Source organism: Lepisma saccharinum, chromosome 13, assembly GCF_977018435.1.
Source record: "Lepisma saccharinum chromosome 13, izLepSacc3.1, whole genome shotgun sequence".
In the NCBI taxonomy this organism is placed as follows: Eukaryota; Metazoa; Arthropoda; class Insecta; order Zygentoma; family Lepismatidae; genus Lepisma; species Lepisma saccharinum.
In genome coordinates, this window is record NC_139241.1 from 20910124 (window position 1) to 20936848 (window position 26725).

General features: G+C 39.4%; 1 protein-coding gene across 1 annotated transcript in view; it reads right to left on the minus strand.

Moving 5' to 3' along the window:
- Nucleotides 1–26725, minus strand: part of LOC145997204 (juvenile hormone epoxide hydrolase 1-like) — an 88793-nt gene that overhangs the window by 23140 nt on the left and 38928 nt on the right. Inside the window, exons 2-4 of the mRNA XM_083133952.1 lie at nucleotides 7926–8121; nucleotides 6593–7137; nucleotides 4106–4305 (exon numbers count right to left, since the gene is read on the minus strand). Of these exons, the coding sequence (XP_082990078.1) occupies nucleotides 4106–4305; nucleotides 6593–7137; nucleotides 7926–8114 (934 nt within the window). The 5' untranslated portion in view covers nucleotides 8115–8121. The remainder of the gene's footprint in view (nucleotides 1–4105; nucleotides 4306–6592; nucleotides 7138–7925; nucleotides 8122–26725) is intronic.

Below are 26725 nucleotides of genomic sequence, written 5' to 3' on the forward strand. Positions count from 1 at the left end.
TTCATGTGCTCGAACATTCACAGAGGAGATCTATCAAAAGTAGTACTATTGTTACAATTGCTTTAATTTGATAGGTGTCACTGTTCTGACCACTTGCTCCTTTTATTGTTTTCTTGTATACTTTCTTACTCTACTTTTGGCAATTTGCAAATGAACAACAAAATGATGGCACTAGTTTCTTCAAGGTGCAGTTTGATTCAAAAACTGAATCAAGCCTATCAAAATATGTATGCTATTTTTTTTTTCACTTTATTTATAACACTGTATTGATAAATAGAAAGATATACATACAAATGGATTAACATGTAGTATTGTATTATAATTAGAAGCATTTCATTGCACAATCATGTTAATCATGATAAAAAGTGGAAGTATTTAGTGTGAAAAACTTTATGCTGTAATGTATGATGTAATGTATACTAAATAAATGAGAATAATGTTTCGTAAATATGTGATAAATAAAAGATATGTAAATATGCAAACAAATGTAAGCAAAAATAGGTGATGTAAAAAGGTAAATTTGCCCGTGAATAAAGCACCATGCCATGAGAGCACATTTAGAGGATGGGCCCACATATTCTCGATCTCAGCCATTTTGGAGATGATGTGATCAGCTACATGCTTTGGCTGCATTAACACCCTCTAGGTACCCACTGATATGAGGCTTGGTGAGCCCAGGAGCTGCTTTATGTTGAAAGAAGGTCTGAAAATGTTTGACATTAGCTCACCCATCTCGGGAATCGAACCCAGGACTCCTCCATGGCACTCTGATGCCATACAGACTTTTCTTTGGGTTAGAAAACCCCTAAGTTGTATCTCTTGCTTTCATGTTTTCCTCAAGTTTCACACTTATCAATTTTCTCTAAATTCTCTCAATTCTCACTGGCACAAACACAAATATTCATGTCTGAACTGGGATTCGAACCTGCACCCCTGAGATTTTAGGGTGCAGTGATAATCACTCTCACATGGATGTTGACAATGACTACAGCACAGCGGCTCTCTTGTAAGAAAAATGGACAGAAATAATTGATTCACACAAAAATATTGTAGCCAGTACTAAAGGATTAGATCACTCATCAATAATCATGAAAATATAATAAATAAAATGAATAAATAAAAGTAATGCTATAAATATTGCTCACATAGAACAAAAATACTATTCCCAGCAAGCCATATTGAATTTATAATTATCTGCCCAGAGAGCCTTACAAAACATGATAAATTCAAATTTAACAGCAACATGACAGCAGGCAGGTCAACTGACCTCCTGGGTATACACATACTTGAACCACCGACAGTACAGCTGTGTGTGCTATAGACAATTCGCTAAAACGCCCATGGCAGCTAGTGTTAATGATAATATTATAATAATTTATCACATGAGATGCATTTTTATATAATTGTAACAGTAACAGTTTCATACCAACAATGAGCTAGAATAAATGTATTGGTATTAACTGGCATTGGCAATGTGACACCTTTTTTTTAAATATATTTTTATCTTTTTAGCCACCCATCATGTTTACTGAAAAAATATTGCTAGCTTAGAAGTTGGGGGGAAAGGTGATCATTGTTCACTCTTTATTTTAATTGACAATTTTCTTTTAGTTTCAGATATCTCTCGGAGGGGTAACTGCCCCATCCAATCCCCTTAATCAGCCGATATAGCAATAGTATCAGTATCACTTATAACCTATGAGATATGAACAAAATAACAGGGACTTTCAGATGGCATAGTGCTTACTGTTTTGTCTTGTAATCAATGGGTCCTGGGTACAATCACTGGTACATTGCATAGTGTTTTGTCTTACTTTAGACTTTAGGTCCAGTCCTGATTTGCCTATGTAAGTATAAAATGGATTTTAGAACAAATTTTTGATAAAACGTAGTTCTAATTTGTGAAAAACTTCTTGTAGATTGGCACTGTAATGACCTATTAATGTAACATTTCCAACTACTCAGCCATTTTAGCAACATTTTCAGCCCAAGAAAGGTTTGTCAAACTTTGCTTGAAATTCACTTTATGTATGGACAGGCTAATCGGAACTGAATCTTCAGTCTAAAGTGGTACCTTAACCAGTATATGCCTCCACCAGAGATGAAATCTCAAACACCTTCTCAAGTAACTGTCGTGTATTCACACGCAGAGGTTAATTGATTCGCACACGTAGGTACTTCACAGTATAAACATAGAAACAAGGATACAAAATAACGATTTAATACTAAACTTACAATAACCATTTCTAAGATGGCTGAACTCTCAATTTTATCAATAACAACTTTTCGAACAATTGAATATCGATTCAGATATTATGCACACTTAACAGTAACCAGAACTGTTAGGCCAACTAGAGTTTTTTACATGGGAAAGGTTGGGCTTATATTAGTTGGCAAATTGAAGTTGGTCTTACAAGGGGTTAACAGTTCTTACCACCACTTACCCAACCATACAAAAGTAAGTCAAAATCAGTTTTTAAAACAACTTTCTCCTCTTAAGACAACTTTCAAGAGTATGCTGTAAATTCTAGAGTATATTTTGTTAGGCTATTTTGTAGAAGCTATTTGTAACTTGTAGTCACTCATCTCACCAGTCTTTTGTCAGCTACCGTGGATGAAAGATGTGTTGGGAAATGCTTTATGGTTTGTCTGTTTAGCTGTAGCAGAACAAGAATATTCTTACAGGCATTCTTTTGAAGGTGGTTCAAGGTCTATGCGTGTAAAATAAACAATGTTATGTGCAGATTAAATTCCATGAAAGGTGGAAAACTAAGCAAACTCTAGAAAGTGTTTTGTGCCATCACTTGAAGGTACATTGAAAACAATGATATGAGAAAGTGCTTTGCAATTTCATTTTTTATGAGCCATGATAGCTAAGTCTGACTACCATGCGAGAGACCTGGGTTCGATCCCTGTTGGGGGAGAATCGGGATTTTTTCCACCTGTTCAAGCAGCTCTGGCACCCACCCAACATCATACAAAGTGGGTACCTGGAGGAAACTCTGGAGGGTAAAGGCAGCCAGGGCCATGGTGCTGATCACATGACCCTCACTTTCGGCCATGATCAAGGGGATCCTAATTCCACACCCCTGTATGCTTGCATGGCATGGTGCAAAGCACAGGGGAGCACTTTACTTTTACTTTATTTTTCACAAATAATTTGTACAAATCTTTATATTTGGCCTCACAATAAATTACATGTGTATCACAACACAAACCTATATATACTCTTTAGTTTTCAGTATGTTGGCCCAACTTAAAAACCACACATTTGCCCTATGTTGGAACCATGGTCAAAATTACAATTTCCAACAGTGTGTTCTTACATTTGGCCAACCATTTGCAACCACTTTTGGTTACTTGGGTTGATTACAAGGTGGCAACATGGGCATCGGCAGGGAAGGGGGGTGTCAAACTGGTCAGTCGACCCCCCTGGAAATTTCAATCTACTATTTTTTTTCAATTTTATGGCAATTTATAAACGAAGCACTTTATTTCACCTCATTTTGCGTCATTGTTTAAAAATGGTCTTGTGATATCGAATTTGGTACGAAACTTTCATAATTTGCGACACTGAAACTCTGTTAATTTGTAACTTTCACACGTTTTGAAGCTGCGTTTACTGCTGCTACTATTACTACTAACGTTCGAAGTAACTATTATGTAATCTTTGTTGTAACAAGTACTATATTATTCATATAATAAACTTATTGGATGCTAAAATAAACTAATAACTAAATTAAAACTGCTACTGCTACTACTACTACTAGCAATAATAATAATAATAATAACATAATTTATAATACTGATAATGTAGTAATTTTAAAAATGAACCCCTCTTTGACAAACTTCTGCATATGCCACTGGTCTGTATCAGAATGTTTTTGAGGGGAAGGTATGTCCTCGACATCTTCGATTTGACCCCCCAACAACCCCAAATAAGAAAATTTCTGGTTATGTCCATGGGTGGCAACATTACTACTATGCCATTGGAGAGCCCCTAGCATAATGAAGAATTGAGATTATAGTCAGTGTAGTAAAGTAGCAAAATTTTTGAACATTATTACATTACAGGTAATGTATGTAAGAAGAAAGAATTACATACCTACAGTATCTGGTTTTGTAGATTGTAAGTGCATGTAGCCAGTTTCTTCTATTAGATATGAAAATTTCTCACTTAATGGATACACCTTACTTGCTTGTACTTCGTCCATGAAGAGTGATGGGTAGAAGCTTCCAATGAAAAGTCTCACAGTGTTCCATATTGTCATTGCACCACACATGTTTGAATGCATTCCATAAAGGCTGTAATAAAAAATAGCATAATGAATGTTCAAAGAAATATGATCATTTCAAACATGTTTCAGCACAAATACCTCTTTAGCTGGAATTCATCTGTTATTGATATCCTGACCAATATTAGTGTTTTCTGGAAGTGTGTGTTACAAATTAATTACTGTTACTACTTGATTTGATCGTAAAAAGGAGGGTTCAATACTTAAAACTATGATATACAGTCACTGTGAACTATACAAACATGTGTTTTTACAGAGCAGCCTCCTGACTGCTGAGATAGGGATGTAAGCATTGTCAAGAAGGATTAAAACATTTGCGATAGTCCGGGGTTTTAAAATCGTAAAATAAAGTTTGGAGCAATCATATGAGAATTTTCAGTCTGAACCAATATCAACACAGGAAAGAGGTTGGCCAGAAATGAATGTGAAGGAGTCATGGGCTGTCATTCCAAAAATAAAACCTACTTTGCACAAGTTGCATGGATTCCAAATGTTTGAAACTTCTAGCTCAATAATCCCAAAGAAATGTTTTCCTCGGTATGTTTTCGTGTTGTATTTTTGTAAAGCTTTCAAAACGAGTTGCTGATTTTGATTTATGAACTTGTATTAATTCAACTATGGGAGAGGGTTGAACCCTAACCCCCACACATTGAGTACAGATATGCTGGTTGATCTTTTTTCTCTGGAGAATTGGAATCCCACGAAGTAATCAAGCAAGTGCTCTGCAATTCAATTCCAAAATATTAACATACCTTTTTAAAGTTATCATTTTAAAAATAATTCAGAGCATAATTCTAATTGTAACAGGACTTGGTGCCAAAACTGAAAATCTAGCTGCCAAAATTTGATTCAATTACAGAAAGTCAAAATGGCAAAGCCAGAGTATAAGAAAAGCATAACAAGTGAACTGAAAAATTTTAATCATAAGAACTTATTAGTCACAATTTATGACCACTAATTTTGAACAGAAGATTGTAATTATGTAATTGCAAAGTATATATACTGCTTATACATTTACAGATAGTCAGAGTATTTTTCAATTGTATATGTTAATTATAGCAGTGGGTTTAAAAAATTGTTTATCTTATTTTTGTTTGTGTGCTTAGTAAGTTAAATCATTACACACATACAACATTTACTTCAATCAACAAATACAATTACTTCAATCAACAAATCTTCGGTACCTGGAATTAATGTCTCCAACTCTGCTTTGCAATGATAATAAAGACAAATCTTTATTAATATTGTTACGTACTTCCTCTTAATTCCATCATCATGTTTGCATATCATTTTGTAGTTCAATACTGTGAGAAATATGATTTGCTTAGAAATGTGAGAAAGATGTCACAAAACAGCAATGTGAACCTTGCCAGATTCCAACTTGGTATGGTGAGGAGATTTGGCTTAGTTTTCCCTACTGCAGCACTACAGACTACCGTTGTTGCAAGCAGTCAGCAGCAAGCACTGGAACAGCTATCTTCCAGGACTTGAGATTCTGATGACTGTGTTATTATCAAAGTTTAAAGTGGAAAATCTTATATGAGGAAATATTTGCTCAAGTTCTATGACAAAAATGGAAAGGTGGTGCATTCATTCCATAGTTGAAAATGGTAACAAATAAACTATGAATAACGTTTTATGCAAAGGTACTAACTGACAAGATGTTCGTTCGTTGGTTGGGGGGGAGACCCAGTCACTTCAAGCTCTACAATATGAATATCTCTTTCGTGAAACATTTCTAACTACAACTTCTTATATCCTTTTTCTTTACAGATTTTATCTGAAACACCATAATATGATAAAAAAGATAATATGAACACTTTTTAATGTAAATATAATGAAATGCATTGAAATTAGAATTCAAGTTTTATATGCTTCGCCTTCGCATTGCGTGATTGGTTGATATTCTAAGAGAAATTTTCAACCTATAATTATGTATTATATGTGTGCAGTTTGCAGTCTCCTTTAATAGTTTTTTGAACGTGCAAATTCAAGGAGCTATAATATAAAATGGAAGCTAAAATACCTGAAAATAATACTTCTTTTACAATATATTTTGTTAAATCATCTCACATCTGACCAATTAAAATTTTTTACTGTTTACTATTTCAATTCAATTAAGATTTGCAATATATAGTAATGTACAACAGAAATGGAACATTCCAACTTGACACATGTACTGAGATTATGCTCAAATTGATGCAGTATTTTCAACTCAAGTACAATTAACAAAGTGAATTTCCCATTACCATCTACACAATGTACATTGAACATCTTGCATGTCAAATAATACTTACCTATCTGGGTATATTGTAGCCAGATTGGCTGTTATAAGGGCTCCCCAGTCCCCACCTTGGACGTAGAACTTCTTGAAACCGACTCTGTTCATGAGTTTCTTCATCACAAGAGCCATCTCGGCAGCTCCAAGACCAGGTTTGTGGGCACCTTCTGAAAATCCATATCCAGGCAGAGAGGGGCAGATGACCTCAAACACAAAATCTCTCCCCTTCTCTTCAGTCGTGAGCAATGGAATTATCTTGTAGAATTCTCGAACTGATCCTGGCCACCCGTGCATCATGAGAAGAGGCAACACCCGCACCTTAGTGTTCTTCACCGAAGGCTTCACGTGTATGTAGTGCATGTTCAAGCCAGAAATCCTGGTTTTGAATTGTGGAAATTTGTTGAGGAAGGTTTCCCTCTCCCGCCACTTGTATTCGTCCATCCAAAACTTCAAAACCTTCTTCAAGTATGCAGTGTTAAATCCATATTCAAATCTGGTGGTTTCCATTGGAGGAGTTATGTTCACTGCAAGTTCCAGGCGATCCTGAAGGTCATTTAAAACCTGCAATGTAATACACAGTATAAATAGTAATACTGGAGATTTAATTAATGAAACAACTTGCAAATAGGAACATAAAGAGTTGAAATCTGCAAGCAGGTTTTATGAATTTGTTACTAAGCACCACGTTTGTATTAAGTAAGAAGTAATTGGAATACTGTGCATATTTCTTAGTTAAGTACCATTTGCTACAAGTTACTGAAATAACTTCTTACTGAAATGCTGAAAACTTAAACAAAAAAGAAAAAATACCGGAAGTAGGTAACTTAAAATTTGAAGTATATACTAGCAAATTAAATCTATATATTTTACCTAAGCAAGCACCCTTATAACTGAAGAACAGGTTTCACATAGCCTACCAATATCTCAGATTTGAAATTGTGAGGAATAAAATATGAATGGTAAGTAAAATTTTTTGTCTTGCGAGTGCAAACTTTCGAAGTTTTCAAATACACTAGTTCTACTATGTAGGAGGTTTTTGAGGTGGATGACCTTTTCTTATACAAGATTGCCCATTAGATTCAAAGGAGATCCTGTGGGAAATTGCTTCATTGTAAATGTAAATGTGAAGTTTCAACCATTACACTCATTTGTAAATCTCAGGAGGAACGTCAATTAAATTTAGACATGAAATGGGGCAATCGCATTTCCAGATGTTCAAGGGAAAGAGGTGGTTGCCATTTACTAATTACTCTTATGTTAACTGATGTAAGTGCCTTGGGGAGGGTGATTTGCCCTCTATCCTTCCCTAATCTGCCAATGTTTGTTCCTCTAAATGTAATCTTTCTCACCTCATCCGAAACATGTATCTTGAAAGGCTTAATAGATTCGTCTTCCTTCACAGGCTGTCCTGGTCCCCACCAGGTGTCAGGTAAGTCTGGCACTGGAGGAGGTTCTGAATACTTCCTTATTACGATGGCAGCAACAAGTATGATTATAGAAAAGGCAAACAGTAGCCTTTTGAATACTGACATTCCCATCCTGAACCTGAAATTAAAATATGATTTATAGTTTTCAAGTTGTACTCGATCACTTACACTCCTCGCTCAACAAAATACATGTGTATGCATTATGCGTAAAAATAAGAACACTAATGTAACATATAAAGACAGAAAAAAGGTTAAAAAGGAGTAAGTATGAACAAGCACAAATAATGTAACCATACAGATTATAAGTCCTTCTCCATGTCTGTGTAGTCTAAGGCACTTTGCTTTGGGCTCTGACTGTGGGATGGCATGCGTTTGAGACCGCCTGGGTTCAATCTCGGGGTTTTCGACCTGTGTATAGGACCGGTGGCAATCCACCATCATGAGGAAATTGGGGAGCTACAAGTGAGTAGAAATCTCCTCTAACAACTGAGAGTTCGATGTGATGACCCCCCTTCACCCCCATTACCACTTGAAGATCTCCACACCTCTAGATAGGATTGTGGGAGGGAGACTGGCAGTCGGGAGATAGACCAAGGCCCTTCAAGGGCTGTCCAGCTATGGGTTATTTTTATACACATCATAATGCAAACATGCATGTTCATGTATACACAGAAATATATACTCGTGTACAACAACAAAATAAGCTAGATTTACATTGATTTAATGAAATGCTGGAACGTTTATTACAGCTACATCAAAAAATAATATCACTCATATTTAATAATATGAAAGAATGCCTTGCTCGCCACTATCAAGAGCGCCCACAGAGGAGGGTCGGGGGAGGAAGCATTTCCCTTCCTGAGATATATGAAAAGATCTTACACAATTCAAATTGTGAAATTGTACCTAGGCATAACCAGAGGAAGGTTAGAGGTGTCCAGACACTCTGTGCATTTAAAGGTATTTTAAATCTGCGTTAAAGGAGGCTTCAGCAATGATTACAAGTCTAGCTCGCCGTCAGTTCGAAAGACGAATTCAAAGAATTAGAAATAAAGGATGTAACTTCTTAAGGGCGCACGTTCCGCCTCGAAGCAATTCGCAAGTTGTAGGCCCCCTTTTGGGCTAACACAATGCTTGAGACTGCATTCGACAGCCTTTCAAAGTCAATAGCGACAACATATGGGCCTGTGGGATCAAGCCGACACAATAGTTTGCCTGTAATTATATTTTATTTTAGAAATAAAGTAAGAAAACAAAATATTTCATCATTATAGACCTAAAGAATTCTCACAAGTTAAATAGTGACTCAGTTTTACCAAAATGTTTCATAATAATTTGCTACATCTAAAATATGGTATTTTTCAGTGTCCTATTTTATTTACGCTACACATTGTAATTAGAAAAGCAAGGAAATATAAGGACTTATAACCAGGATGAGGACCCGACCCTGTGGCCGAGTGGTTAGCACATCGCGCTGCGATGCCAAGGGTCCCGGGTTCGTATCCTGGTCGGGTATGGTTGTTTGTGAATGTCGATTTTCATCCATTTCATCACTCATCCCCATCTTCGCAAATTAGCCAAGAGGCACAAAACGCGAAGTAAAATAAACTAAATCAATCAACCAGGATGAGGATCTATAGACACAAAGAAAACTCAAAATAGGCAGGCAAATATCGCCGAAAATACAAAATAGGCACTACAATTGATAAACATTCGGTAGATTTTTCGTCATTTTCCCAGATTAGATCTTCAAAAAGGAGTTATCTCCGAAGTAAACACTTACGACTAAAATAGGCAAAAACAGCCTCGGAAATTGCCAGAAACGGTTTGTTAACAAAAAAGCCTAACATTTTTAGGTCAAGGAACAAAAAAGGCATTTTAGGGTAAAACCTCAATTGGATAAAATTATGTAAAAAATAATCTCCGAGTTTAGCCCACCCAACGATTTTCAAAAGTTGACGCCACTGGCCACGGTAGCCAACCCATCGCCTGTGGCTATTCAGGAACAGAGCAGTTTTCAGTTCGAGGATCATTTTCCAAATCTTGGCAATTTCTTCGGTCGTTATGGACTAGGGAACACCACGGGGAAAAAAGTTCACTGTCCATGAGTAAAGGTGCATGTAGGTCAGGATAGTTTCTTGGAATTTCAAGTTCTTGAGCTAATCTCCACACCCATTCGCGGATTTAGCGGGAGGGGCACGTGCCAGACAGCAAAATAATAAAAACTTAGCACAACTACACTAATCGGGACTATATTTACTACACAATTAAATAAGAGGCTTGTTGGTTGCATAAAGATATTTTAAACTGACATGGGCACAAAGCGAGAGCATTCTAGGCAGAGGCGACGCCAGGGGGAGTGGGGTGCAAAGGGGAGATTGAGTATCCCTTAATTTTCTTCCACACCCCTTAAGCATCCCATTTTCAAGACCTATATTCAACTGAAAATACTCTTACAGCAGGGACGGCGACAGGGGTGGGCACGGGTGGACAAGCGTCCACCCAAAAATTCCTGTGCCCACCCGATTGCCCACCCAATCAAATTCAATAAGTACATATACTTGGGGATATGTGAATGACTCAATAAATATAAGTGTATTCTGGTGTTCATAACATGTATATTTTTTTACTTGTGAATATTATCTATCCTAGAAATGTTCACATATTATCAACGCATAAAAAGCCAATTTTGCCATTAGAAAGTGAAAGAGCTATTGAAAAAAAATGTGATCAAATTAATACTTCTATGATTAAAAGCAGCTCGTAGGCTTAGGAGTCTCAAAATTATGCAGGGCATGATCAAGATTCGATCAGAATTTAGGGTGAACTTGAGGACTGCAGCTCCAGGTCTTCACTGGGAAAGACTGCTTTGAAAAGTACCACATAATTAAAAAATTAGGTACTTCGGGTGTGGTAAGGAATACAATAACAAAGCACACCATGTAACTTGGCAAGAAGGTATAACTGAAACTGTGTAGAGGGGATTGGAGTGAGGTCTTGGTGCTGTAAGCTCCGGGCCTCCACATACGTACATAAATCGCGGCCTGAGTATGATTAAAATAATCTCCAAATAAACAAATAAAAACATCATCTTAGCGTTACTTCCTCCAGCAACACAACAAATTATTTAGACTCTTTAATTATTATTAGAATAATTTAATCAAGAAGACTTAGATGGGAAGGTCATGTGACATGAATGGCAGAGGAAAGAATAGTTTACAGGATTCTTGTTGGGAAACCTGATGGTAAGATACCAGTAGGAAGGCCAACACAAAGATGGAGGGATAACGTTGAGATGGACCTAAAGGAAATTAGCTCTGCATTGAAATTCCAAAAGTGTCCCTTTCTTTATTTCATTACAATTTTTACATACCTGTCATCTTCAAATACCAATATGGTATGTGAAATATCAACTTTATATTCGTTCTATTAATACGTAATCACAATAATCACTACAATACCGAACTGAATAAATTTTGATAAACCAGTTATGTATGGAAAAAGCTGCAGAATTATTCAATTGCTATTGAGTGGCTTATCATATTTAGAAATCCTCGTTCGACACATAAATTTTGCCACATGAATCAACCGAAAATGTCGACAGAATCTGTAGATGCAGCTGAAGTAAAGAAAAAGTTATGTCACAAAGTATCCAGAAGACGTTTTTGTGAGTTTGTTTTCAAGCCCAGTTTTATGATCAGATAGGCTAATCGGGACTAAATCTACAGTTTAACGTGTAGTCCGAACCAGTGTGCATTGTGCTTCCACCAGAGAAGGGGGGATTCGAACAGAGGACCTCTTCATTATAATGCGACAACGTTATGCCATTGGAGAAAAAATATACAGAAAGAACTCGCAACAAACGTGTCATTTTACCACCACAGAAGATGCGTCTATTTTAAGAGCGTGTATTGCCTGAGACAAATAAACACAGTCAAAAAAGTTTTCAATCAGGACGGAAAATGACAAGAGATATATGAAGCACAAGGTTTATTGATAATGACAGTGGGAATACAAAAGGAAAGATAAAGAACAAGACATGAATGAAAAGGGAACAAAAAACGTACGATTTTCTCAGAAATGTATTTAAAACGAAAATGGCACAATTCATGATGGAGGCGAAAAAACAAAGAACTGTCACAAGAAGACTGTTCGTACTGGCGGATCCACCAGAAACATTGTCTACCACCTGGTGTGTTCTCCCCTGGCTGCAAGAAGGTCTTGAACACGCTGTGGCATACTGAGGATGAGACGATCAAGGTAATCTTGCGGTAAGCCATCCCATTCGTCCTGTGCCGCAAGAAGAACTTCACGGAGATTGGTGGGAGCCATAAAACTGTTTGCAATGGAATTTCTTAGCATTGCCCGTGCATGTTCGATGCAATTCATGTCGGGACTTTGCACTGGCCAGAGCATGCGACGGATATTCGCCGCCTGCAGATAATCGTGCACCATCTGTGCGCAGTGTGGACGGGCATTGTCATCCACCAAGACAAATTCGTCACCAATTTCCTGATGAAATGGTTCCACAGTCATCTGGAGAATGTCCCTGACATAACGAACAGCTGTTTGTGTTCCTCGAATTGGAATTAGGGGCGTTCGACGTCCGAGCATGATCCCTGGCCACACCATGATTCCTCCTCCTTGGTATGGATAGACCCCCTGGACACCACGAAGCCCCTCTTACAGTCCAGGGCCTCGCCACACCCGTCCTCTTCGTGAATCTGGCCTTAGACAGAGCCTACATTCATTGGTGAAGAGCACATGAGCCCAATTACCGGGTCCCCAATTTCGATGTGCACGGGCCCAATGCACACAGTCGCGCCGATGTCGTGGCAATGGCACCGGAGAGGTTTTCTGGAACGTAAACCACTTTTTCGGAGTCTGATACGGACAGTTTTGTTTGACACACGCACACCAGAGGCTGCCTGGAGGGCATGAGTGATATTCCTTGCCGTCATGGTATTCTGTCGCCGAGCTGAGAGTCGTACATAGCGGTCTTGTGCTGGTTTTGTGACCCGTGGACGACCTGTCCGTTGACGATCTGCTACTGTTCCTGTGTCTGTATACCGCCTCCAGGTCCTACAGACATCGCTTTGCGCCAGTCCAACAGCCCTAGCTACAGCCCGTTGTGACATGCCAGTCTGCAGTAGCGTGATGATCCTGGCGCGATCAAACTGCACTATCGTACGCCTAGGCATGTCTTGCACACAGCTGCACTCGCTCGCCTTCGCTAACTGGACACAAGAACACCTAACCAACCTTCGCCGACTACTGTGGTGCTACGCTCGAACACACGCATGCACTTGCCGACTCCGGTAGTCGTCTGTGGTGATCGGTATTGCACGTCGACCGCGTTACTTCGCACAATGAGCTCTGCTTCATCGTTTCTTGTCCGCTTCGGCATGTTGCGGACGCTATTTTCATCACTTCTCGGGTGATGCAAAACTTTTTTGACTGTGTTTATTTGAGACTTTTGGAAAACAACGTCATTGTTCACGGAATTAGTTGCCTTGATCTACTAATGAACACTGTGCAATGTGTCTCATTAGTAGAACCTACCACCTCAACTTTCGAAGTGGTATGTACTAACGAAACTCCATTTTTGGGAGAGTAAGTTGTAGATGATTTGTTTTATTTTAAGTCATCTTTCTGCTAATTTTGATAATGACGACAATAAGGTTCAATGGTGATTAGATGAAAGTGACGAAGGGGTAAAAGCAAACACGCACGAACACTCAAAATACAAACCCCCATAAATTATTACTTCGACTATGGTTCCAGGCGCCAGGGACTCGTTGCCCTGCAAGAATAAAGTTTGCAGGGTATGCTGTACAGGACAGAGGTTGACATTCCAGTGCGTTCGAAATGGTCATGCCATACAACTCAAGTCATCTATGAAAAATAGATGGATTATTCCTGGTACGGTGATCAACTTGCATCTATTCCTTGTGTCCTAAATCATTTTGTTGCCTCAAAAAATATGTTCATGTAACCATGCATGTATTGCTTCTCCATGTAACCATGCATGTATTGCTTCTCCCGCATGAGTAACATGACTTAGTTCAGAAAACGAATATCCACTTAGCTAATAATCTCTTCAATTCTGAACAGATTTTTCAATCTTACCTGTTTATTTCTTATGGGTGATATTTTGTCAAAATAGCCTTTCATTAGTCTAGGAATACTTCATGGATAATGAACAAAGAATTGGTTTTACGTGTGTGTTTTAAATCATTCCTAATAAGACGTTAATTTTAATCCCAGCATTCAGTGACGGCGATTAGGGGGAGAGGGAGATGGGGGATGCAGTTCCCCCCGGCACATTTTGCCATTTTTTGCCATTTTTTGCCCCCGCACTATGACCTCTTTATGCTAAGCCTTTTCTACCAAAATAAAGTATATTGCCCTTGCCCTTCAAATGTTGGCACCCAATCGCCGCTACTACAAACATTCAGATTGATTTGTCAGTTGTACAAACCTTGTAAGATAAGAAAAGTGACCCCCAAGGAGTACGAAAACTCATAGGATGAAAATACTATGCTCAGGAACATGTATTTAAATTACGAGAAACATCACGATTGTCTACCTTCGCACTTTCTATCACTGTCGCCGAATACATAACATCAAATATGTGCCTTGTAATTTTTTTTTGTTCTCGAAGGGCAAAATTTATTTCATTATATTAGCATGTATGAAAGAATGTGACTGAATGTATGGCTGCGCATGGAGAAACACTTCGTTGAAATAATTGTGTCCATCAGAGACAACGCGAAAGAAAATGGAACAAGATGCGAGAATAGATTAGAAAAGAATAAAGATGAAAACAAGAAAAGGAAAGGGAAAAGAAGCAAGAAGAAAATCGGGAGTGTAAGGGAGAGGGGGATACATATACGTCTTACGTACACATATTTATATGTGGTCTTAAATTTATACCTGCCCACCCTAATCTATCAATATGGAACTTCTGCCCACCCGGTCGAAAATTTCTGGCGCCGCCCCTGTCTTACAGTGTCATATTATGTCAAGTGGTCATATTGAGCGTAGAATGCAAAGAGAAAGAGAAGCCACATTTACTTTGCTATACTGCAGCAGTCTCTTAAAATGGTCTCTTTGCGACTATCGATGATTGTTTACACCTCAGTGTGAGTTGTTTTATTTTATTTTTTTGCATTGTTTTCAAACGGTTTTATTTTCCGCCTACTTTGTTGTTGCTAAGCTAAAATCAAGCAAAAATTAAACAAGTCACTATTCTTAAGTTTCCTTGGAATATTATCATAGATGCCTAGTAAAAGTTGATTGGTATTTGATGTAGTAGCTAAAGGTTGTTTACTTGTTTCATGGTTTCTTCATTTTCAACATCGCTTCCCCTATATTTTATTCAGCACTGCCTGAGCACCCCTAGATGATTAATTCTGGCGCCGCCGCTGATTGTAGGTCAAATGTTTCGAATGTTTGACAGTTTCGCCTCTGTAAATCAATTCTCAAGCTTATGCCTACCTGTAATCATTGTTAGTACAATTTTTATAGAACGATTTGTATTTCACAAACATTTACTAATGTGTCACCTCGTAATCAAAGTGTCCTAGGTTTGTTTCCTGGAGAACGTACAGGCTGGGATTCCACTTTGAAGGTCCAGTTCTGATTTGTTTATCTCACAGCAAATTGGATCTAAACGAACCCTTGTAATTGGCTTCATGTGAATAATTTATCTGTGGGTGTGATGTTTTTAATATATCGTAAAATCAGCACAATATATTTCAAACGTGCTGTAAGCACATTTTGTACCCCTTCGAAAAAAATCTAGATCCGCCTATATGGGCTTCCCTTTGCAAATTTAGAATTGGACAAGGGACAATTATTGCCCAGAGTAGAGCAGTCTGCATTGCATTCGAGCAGACATGTTTCGGCACCTGGGAATGCGAGGTAACTATTTCGTTTGCATTAATTTTCAATAGAAAGCCTTTACCGAAAGTACTGTGTATATATATCGAACAGTGGCGGCTCGTGCTTCAGAATGTTGGTGGTTGCAGCAAAATATATATATATATATATATATATATATATATATATATATATATATATATATATATTTATATAACTTTAATTTGTATATACATTTATTATATTTATAATGTAATTATATGTATTTATAATTTTATATGTGAGTGACACGTAACACTTTCGAGGAGTACAATTAATAATCATCATACAGAATTTGAAGTTTCCATTTATTCGGCAGAATTGTGGTTCTTTTTTGTGATTATAAAAGAAGTACTTTAATGTTCGGATCCTATTTTAAACTGTAGGTCGAGTCCCGATTAGTGTTTATGTGCACAAAGTGGATTTAAAGAAAACAACAAATCAAATCAAATTGTTACAAGTCTCAAGCATAATTTAAATTAGGTTAAGATTCTCCCCAAAATAAAATATTTATCTTTGCTTAACGTGGACATTTTGTCTGTTACTCTACGACACAGGACAGTGAGAACTTGGCTGCTGTTCGAACGCTGCTGCTCTCTAACGGTGTATGAAAGAATTAGCATCAAGCGTTTGTTGTTGGTCCGTCCTCTTGTTCCCTCGCCCGCCGGGGGATTCGAAAAGGGTTGCCTGACTTTGCTGTGTTGTAAGCCCATTGTAACGACCAAGCTGACTGAAGCAGGGGATAGGCAGAACAGCGTTCAACTTCGATCCAATACTCCTCGCTGTAGAGATCAGGCCGTTGCTCCGGCTTTGCAACGCCTACCTGTGCGTCTACACTGTGAAATCTCGCAGGTTGCCTCCTTTACAGATCATAATGGAATTTGTTTTATGAAGCAATGAAGGGCAAAATTGTTTGTTTATGTTCAGTATATTTAATAGGAAAACAAATGAAAAAATATGCTAACAAAAAGTATGAAATGTAAAATATCCGGTCGTTGTGCAACAGTGCAACAATATCAGTAACCGCCCCTGATATCGAATGCGAAATAACGCCAAAAGCACAGTATTGATTACAATTAAATACACTGGTTAAGTTTTACTCCTATCTTCCTTTTTATTATTATTTACGATTTTATCTGTGTTAAATTGCATAGTGGTGTCTCAAGGCTAGTGGCGGAGTAAACAACTTCTCTCAAGGGATTTTTTTAGACGTCAAAGAGAGGTGTCGGCACTTATTTTTCTGTCCAAGGACGATTTATTGTTTTGGAATGGTGATCGACATAGCGCTACGACGCCAGGGGTACCGGGTTCGAATCTCGGTCTGGGCATGCGTGTTCTTTGAGAGGTGTGCCTTCATCATTTTTTAATCATCACACGTCCTCATATTCGCGATTAGCCAAAATGGCAGAAAAGCGACGCTAATTAAATCAAATACAAATACAAAATTCAATTATTACATTATTGGGGGCAATGTTATTTTTTTATATAAAGTAGTACACACACACATACATACATACATAAATACATATATGCAAAGCATTTTCACCGGCATTTAATCGATCAACTTCTAGTCCCCTACCATCAACCATCCTCAAATCAGTGGGTACCTTGGGTAGGGTGATCATACGCCCCGCTTTGACCGGAACAGTCCCGTTTCAGAGTCGTGTCCCGGTAATTCCGTCCATATTATTAAAAATTCACCATTTGTTCCGTTTTATAAAAGTCCAGGATTTGTCTTGAAAAAAACAAGTCTAAATTTGAGAGAAATTTCATGCTAAAAAGGTTTCCTGTGTCTTGCGTTATTTGTAGAGCAGTGAATAAGCATGAAGTTTCTTTACGGAATTTCAACAAGAATTTCAAGTTGTCTTCATACAAACTTAAAAGAAAAATCTAGAGTTGTGTGTCTGATATGTCGGGTAAAGTTTTCGGGGAGATTTATAAACCATTGACGAAGAATAAAGTTGTTCTCGAGAAGATTGGTTCTTCTGCTAAATACGTCTGGCATCATAGGTTGTTCAAAAGGAACGAGAAAGTCATACCGAGATTATAATAATTCATACATTTTGATATTGGGAGGTCATATTTCATTTATTGTTTATGACGTATCATTTATGTGATCCATCCTTTAATAAATGATAATACGTTAATAATAACAATAATTTTATAATTAGGCCTAACCGATTTTTCACGAGGGGGTGGGTGGGTAAAGTGATATCCTTGGAATGTTCCGTTTTTGGTTAAATTACGGTCACCCTAACCTTGGGACAACCCTGGGGGATAAAGCATGTGCACCGAGATCGAGAATGTGTGGGGTCCTACCCTCATATCCCCTAAATGTGCCTTCATGGCACGGTGCTATATGCACGGGGAACTTTACCTTCACCAACGTCTTCACTCTGGTCTGGATTCGAATACAGAACCTTTGCAGGCAAGTTCGTGATTTGAACAAACAATGCGCTCAGGTACCGAGATGGCAGCTGTTCCTTGTTTGCGCCTCGTAATCCTCCCACAACACTACTCGGCTGTAGACAAAAAAAAGCTGACCTAATCAGAAGGAGCAAAAAATCAGGAAATGAAGCTGATGAGATCACCAGGCTATTTTTAAAGAAAGTCTGAGAACATCTAGCGAGAAGGGGGTCCATTCAAAAATAGATGCCCAACTCGTATTATCGCAGCACAAAGTTTTGGTGCAGTGATAACTCCTACCGAAAATATTGTTTTCCGAAAGCACCCCAGTTACATTTGAACAGCTCTTGGCCAAACTTTTACACTAGCATACACGGAAGAATAAACAACACAATGTAAATAAGTGTTGGAGTTCACAGACGATCTAAGCTACTCTGTCGTGTTTCACCGACCACCGATTCGAACAAAATAATTGTCGTTGTTCTTTTATTTTCTGTAGAATTCCAAAGAAGTGTAGTGCCGCGGAAGAGAGGAGGGGGGGTCATAACTGTAAAGGTGTATATTGCACAGCGCGTTCTAAGAAGAGGGGGTGGGATCATGGGCGTATATATAGCTCACGTAACGGGGGCTCAACTTTTGGTTCAATTAGGTTTCCTATATTTCATATGTGAAAATCCGGGACACTACTGACCGGTAGCTTGTTAGGTAGCCGGGGGGGAGTGGACCCGATAAAGTTGTATGTATATACATTATTTATACAACATACACAATGCGGCAATTTGGAATCGAGACTAGTGCTGTAAAAAACAAACAAGTCTTCATAGAAAGTTACTTACCTTCGATCATTCAAAGTAGAACCCTCCTGCATCAACACATCATAGCGCAATGCCTACCAGTGCATGGAAGGATTGCTGGAATTTGTTTTGTGTAACGCTTTTTAAAACCCATGTCGTAGCCTTCTTGATTGTTGATACATCATAAAAGTAGGAACCTTTCAGTGCAGATTTTGGTTTATGAAATAAAAAAAATTACTCACACAGAGCCAGATCCGGTGAGTAGGCAGGGTGTGGCAAAACACAGTCGATTTAGGGCCAAAATGTTCTTTGCAATCACAGTCTTGTGACTTGGGACACTGTCATGAAGCAGACGCCAGCTGCCATCATCCCGATACTCGGGCCTCACAGTGTTATTCCTTGAACCAAACGTTTCAGTACTTCAAGATAAAATACAGCAGTAACAGTCTGTCTGAAATTTCAGTCTTCAGTAATGATTATCCTCACTTTCTCAACCAATTTTAGTGTTCTCACCGTCCCTGCTACACCTGAATGCTCGTCGTGTTCAATTGGCTCCCGTCCTTTACTGAAACGCCTGAGCCATTCAAATACACGCGTACAGGATAAACAATTGTCCCTATAGACTTGCTACAACATGTCAAACGTTTCCGCAGCAATTTTAATCAAGAGCGCACAAAACTTGATGTTTGCTCTTTGTTCCATGTTGAAATCAATACGCACTTTCACGACACGTGCCCACATTCAACAACGCCACAAGCGGCAATGTCACTCAAGGTCAACGAGCTCTAGGTCGATTGTTCGTGAGATACCCGTTACTTGTTCGCACCACAGAAAGCTTGCATAGTGGCGCCACCTACCGAGAGAAAAAAAATTAGTCTCGATTTCAAATTGCCGCACTGTGTAATTGTCATTTACATCACACATTGTGTTGGAACTTTATTTAAAACTGCGGACTGAACAGATAGGCACCCAAGCACTGACTCCTTATAGTTAGCAGGTTACTAGACAATGGAAGAGAATCGTAACTGAAATTCAGCAGTGCTAGCAGACTGCGGCGCCATCGTGAAGTCAAAGATGTTTGCAGTACCGTCTGTATCTCGTTAACTCTTCTATTATGGAGAGGGAGTGGTTCAATGTAGTGTGAGATTGTTTTGTAAAATGAGCATTTTAAAATTACGTCCACTCATTTAAAATAAAAATAAAAGTTCAGGAAAGTAGGATTCTTAATCATTTCTTCTTTCCCACCCGATTCCAGGACATTTGTGCATCCCGAAGAAACTATTCGGAACACCGGAACAAATGATACCATTCCGGGATTGTCCGTTAAAATCCGGAACGTATAGCATCCCTAGGTAAGATCTGGCTATCAAAATCCAATCTGCTACCACATGAAAGGTCACACATTTATTAAATTAAGTCTATCTACGAGCTTCTAACTTTTCTACATAAAATGAGCAGAAAATGCTTTTGAAAAAGCTAATCCCAGCTTCTCCTTAAAAAAGAATTGCAATGTTAGAATTAGTCTTTTCCTCCTTGCTGCAAAATTGAAAATAACATCATCGGTGTTATTTTAATATTCGTATGGATGTACACTTAACAGTCAACACATTGAAAAATTGCAACTACTTATTCCAATATGAAATGCCTATTCCTCATTCATTGGAACTGTGTCAAAATGTTGGATGGCCTGGTTGATATTTTGTACATTTTCAAATCTGAATGAAAAATATGGCAAACAGTAATTGAAAAGACATGTCCAGGGTCTGCATTGTAGGCAGTAGAAAATTGTGACAAGCTCTTGTACTCAAATATGTACAAATTGTTGGTGATCTTGGCTACACTGCCAGTTTCATCTTCAACATCCGAGAGGATGTGTTTAATATTAAGGAGGTTGAAATAATGTCCTTACAATTCAACGGGAGATCCTCGACTAATGGACCCTGCACTGTGTTCACAGAAACTTGGATTCATTTCTACTACAAAATGGTCCAAAAATGGACAACAGTAAAGTTTCTACTATTAGTGTATACGATTTCACAAGTCACCCTACTGAGTATTGATATTTTTCTGTCCATTTTGTGTCAAACAACTTGAGAACATTACAGAACTTCCCTAGGTATCTTGCACTGCATTTTTTACAACCAAATTATTTTGAGAACATTGGTTGATTCATTTGCGTTATTTTACTTCGCCTTTTGTGCCACTTTTGGTTAATTTCCGAAGATCGGGTTGAGCGATGACATGATGAAATTGATGAATGGACACCCACAAATGCACATGCCCATTTCGGGTTTCGAACCCGGGACCCACGATGTGCTAACCACGGTGGGCTGCTCTTTTGAGAAGACTCGAGCAGGGAAAATATAACTGATTTGACAGTCTCAATATCGCAGAAATTCAACAGAAATGGGCAATAGCCAGGGTTAAAATGCACAAAAATTGCTTTCGGACACTTCTCTGAAATTATCAATCTATCTCATCCCTTAATTCTACCACACATTACATCAGTACCATCATATTCTTCACCAACTATTTTTTCTTCTAAATCCACATCCACTCAACCCAGAGAGAGTAGAAGTACTAATAGCTAGCTCAAGCTAACCCAGATTCAGTTACAATCTCCAATACGGATGTAAAAATTGTGAAAATATCGCGAGGATGCATTACAATGTGTGTATGTAAGAACTAACACAGAAAAGATGTACATTTTTGTAGTTATAGATTTAAGAAGGAACTGTGTTCTCAAAAATAAATATTAATAGATCAACACAAGTTCCTTCTCTAGTAGGGGTAGTGCACGGGTTCACCAACCGAAAATGGGGCTCGGTGGGGCTCGCCTTAATGGATTTCTCTCGTAAGGCATGAGCCCCATTTTCTGGCAGTGTTGCCAGCTTCTTACTCGAAAAAATCACCAAGGTTTTTTTTTGGGGTTTAACCTAGCCTAAAGCAAGGAGCTGGCAATCTTGCTTGAGGCTTGCCTTAATGGATTGCTCTTGTAAGGCACGAGCCTTATTTTCTGGCAGTGTTGCCAATATTTTATTCGAAAAAATCACCAAGGTTGTTTTTGGAGTTTAACCTAGCCTAAAGCAAGGAGCTGGCAATGTTGCTTGAGACTTGCGTTACAGTGCATAAAGCAAGGAGCTGGCAACCTTGCTTGAGGCTTGCCTTACAGCGCATAAAGCAAAGTTGCCAACCTACTGGTACTTTTGCCAACCTACTGGTATTTTTGCCATAGCCTTTTACAAAAAAAAGAGAGAGGAGAGAGAGAGAGAGAGGAGAGAGAGAGAGGAGAGAGAGAGAGGGAAGAGTTAAACAACCGACAGCTGCCAACACCCAACCTAACCTAACCTAACCTAACCTAACCTAACCCACCCTAACCTAACCTAACCTAACCTAACTAGGTCTAACCTAGCCTAAAGCAAGAAGCTGGCAAGTTTACTTAAGACTTGCCTTACAGTGCATAAAGCAAGGTTGCCAACCTACTGGTATTTTTGCCATAGCCTTTTACAAAAAAGAGAGAGGAGAGAGAGAGGGGGAAGAGTTAAACAACCGACAGCCTACCTACAGCTTTTTTTTGGTCTAACCTAGCCTAAAGCAAGGAGCTGGCAACCTTGCTTGAGGCTTGCCTTACAGTGCATAAAGCACCTAACCTAACCTAACCTAACCTAACCCAACCCAACCCAACCCAACCCAACCCAACCTAACCTAACCTAACCTAACCTAACCTAACCTAACCTAGCCTAACCTAACCTAACCTAACTTAACCTAACCTAACCTAACCTAGCCTAACCTAACCTAGCCTAACCTAACCTAACCTAACCTAGCCTAAAGCAAGAAGCTGGTAACCTTACTTAAGACTCGCCTTACAGTGCATAAAGCAATTTGCTAACCTACTGGTATTTTTGCCATGGCTTTTTACAAAAAAAAAGAGAGAGGAGAGAGAGGGAAGAGTTAAACAACCGACAGCTGCCAACACCCACCTACAGCCTTTTTTTTTCTTGGTCTAACCTAACCTAAAGCAAGGAGCTGGCAACCTTACTTAAGACTCGCCTTACAGTGCATAAAGCAATTTGCTAACCTACTGGTATTTTTGCCATGGTTTTTTTACAAAAAAAAAAGAGAGAGGAGAGAGAGAAGAGTTAAACAACCGACAGCCCACCTACAGTTTTTTTTGTCTAACCTAGCCTAAAGCAAGAAGCTGGCAATTTTGCTTGAGGCTCGCCTTACAGTGCATAAAGCAATTTTTGCCAACCTACACACACTATACAAGGAGATAGGTTAGGTTAGGTTAGGTTAGGCAACAAACATATATACTGCCGTAAAAGAGAGAGAGATGGGTGGATGGTAATATAGTATGTGTGTGCGTGTGTGCGTATAATATGTAGCATTATTAACTAGAGTGTGTTGGCAATTTACTTACAACTAAAAAAAAATAGAGATGCCAATTTTGCTGTAAGATGAAGAGAGAGAGAGATTTATGGCTGGCAACAGTGGTGAGCGATGTTCTCTTATTGTAAATTTTTTCCAAGTCCCCGGGGGACCAAATGTTTATATATCGTGACTTTTGTAAACCTCTCTCGGGGGGAACGATCTGCCACGCGCGCGTGCGCGCGCACACCTGTATTGTAACTCAAACAAACAAACAAAATAATAATAATTGTTGTTTTTAGGAGGCCTGGCCCCTATAACCTCGCCAGGGTGCGTGGTGCCCAACCAAAAATGTAAAAGTTTTCTAATGGCTGCGGTTATAGATTACCGCACCTCTGTAGAGTTTCACGTGTTTTTTTTTTCCCCCCAAACTTCCATGAAACCCTACAGAGGACCTCCGTAATGCATGCAACGTGTACTAACGACTCTAGTGTTATTTGATGTTGTGATATTTTTGGATATAGAGTTTTATTGTGAGACATAGATAAAAATAATTATGTTTATTATAATATTTTCTTGATGAAGATGGAGAATATGTGCGTGTTACAAATAAAGTTGCATGCTTTTTTCTAGTGTGTGTGTGTATGTGTTTTTGATGTTTCGACAGCATCTGAAACGATAAAAAAAGAAATTTTATTGTTAATTTTCACGTGTAAAAACAACAACAAATTTTTTTGTGCAAATTTTCTGATTGTCTCGTGCTATAGTGCAAAAAGATATTGTAACTGATAACTAACGAAATTGACATTTGTAACTGATCTGAACTAGTGAAATTCGTATTGTGCCATTGTAACTGATTGTGCTAGTGCAGAAAATTTCTTATTGTGCAAGAAAATAGATGTTAAAAACCTGTTAAAACTGCTCTGTGACCCTCTCGTTCTTCACGTCGTAGGCGAAGGACTTCTCTGCAATCAGGATGACACTGCATAGGGTATCCTCGGGCAAGGCATCGTGGAACTCGCAGACGACCTTGATGTTGGTTCGATCGTTGACCACAACCTTCTTTCTCTTAGATGTGTTGATGACGAACATCGGCCTGTGGATTTTGAATTCGCTGGGGGTGTAGTACATGTCCACGCTTCCCTCGGTCACGCGTTTGTAAGCCGTGTAAGCTTCGTAAAGTTTGAGGTAATCGTTTTTGGTCACGTCGAGGTTGTAATTCTCGCGCGGGAACACTTCGTTGCGTCCATTCTTCAGATAAACGTTCTTGATCTTGCAGTCGTCGAATTTGCTGGAATTCTTTTCCTGATTGTTGTCCCTCCCGGTCTGAAAGAGCACTACGACGAAATCTGGCATGTCGAACTGTATGTTGTTGAACTGCGTCGTCACGTCGAATTCCATGTGACTTCCCGACGCCATTTTCTGCACGCACTGGTAACCGTGAAAGTGAATCGGCACCTGCGGACTTTTCAAGATCTCCGCTTTGTACTTGAGGGCGTAGTTCGTTTCGTATTCCACCACCGGCATTCTCAATTCCATGCTTCGGATGACGCACTTGGCTGCTTCGGGTAAAGTGTTGGGCAGTGGCGTGGTGGCGTCCGGACCCAAAGTAGCGTATCGCATCAGTGCGTTGTTGTCGTTGGCCGCTCTTCGAAACGTAACGCGCAGTCCTCCCTTCCACATGATCTCCTTGTAGTCCGAGAAGAAACCGGGCAGCAGACGCATGGGAAAGAGCACCGTGTGACTTCTCGTCGATATTTTGGTTCCCGCTTCGAATCCCCCGGCCTGGTAGTACGCTGCGTCCGTTTTGGATAATTTCAATGTTCCCACCGCCGTCGACGTGATGCCTGGATAATCTATTCTGTCGATGACGGTGTTGTGTTTCCTCACCTCCACCTGCGAGAACAGGTGAGGCACGAAGTTGTCCACGAGTATCAAATTTGCTGCTGCGGGAAACGCGTCTCCGCTTTCCTTCTTCACCACGTCGAATTGAAGGTAGAGGTCCGCTCTGTGAGGATGAATGAACCCGTCGCCTACGTCCACGTCGTATTCGATCTCCCTGTTCGCTTCGTTCAGATTGGCGAACGTGCGACGGTTGGGAGGGAAAGATTGCAATTCGTAACTTTCGATTTGCTCCATGCTCACTATGTATGGTTATTTATTATACGTTGATCTCCACGATGGCCGTCGTAGTGGCACCTGCGAAATCCACCACGTCTCCTTTCTCGTTCGTCACCACCAACTCTATGTCGTCTATGCGGTTGCGACATACTGGAAAATAGATCGGCGAAGAGGGCGTGTAGATGATCGGTTCCATGAACTCGGAACTTGGTTTGAAAGTGGCTATGATTCCCGTCTGCTTGTGACTTCCTAATAATCCGTCCGAGGATTTCGTGATCATGCCTTCGGCCACGTTACAGTGTATGTTCAGAGTCTCTATGGCCAAGAATTTAGGAATGTTGGTTGCCGTGTGCTTGATGCCAGCTTCGAGTTTGGTGTCGTTCTCGAAACCTAAAAGTTCTCCCATGGTGCCCAGGTCCACGGTCTCCGTCGCGGATAGGATTTCCACTCTGTGCGTGACCGAATTTTGAGAAAGGTATGTGCCTTTGGGTAACTGAGCTTGCAAAGTGGAAAGATTGTATTGGCCTGGCGTGACGACGATGTGTTCGCTTCCGACGCTAATTTTGTTGTTGTGATGCGTAACGTTAGGTATGAGGTACATGCTGTAGAATGCACGCAAAGCCACGGATTTAGGATAGACGATGTCGTCGTGCAGCGTGAGTTTCAAGATTGAAGATTCGCTCGTGAGATGGAACACGCCCATCCTAGTGATGCTGTTTGAGGTTCCACAATGCTTTCTGGAAATCCTCGATCGTAGGGTTATTTATTTTAGAGAGAAACGCGAGCACGGAGAGGCAGAGATGGCCGCAGTTCACGTCTCCGAAATTTTGAATGCGTTCGTCGTTGTAGTATATAGAGGTTTTGTTCGTTTTCAGATAATGAATTAAATTTGTAGGTGGAACACCTCCGAAAGAATCGAAAACGAATGCTTTGTTATTGTCGTTTTTGTGGTAACATATCCAATGCGTGCCTGGATTTTCTTGACCGTCCAAGTTGACTACTCCGCATTCTCTTCTTTTGACGCTTGAAGGTAACGAGTTGGACATGAAAACTCCTCTGAAGTGTTTGATTTGTAACGGTTCGATCAGAGATTCAATGTCTCGGTTGGTG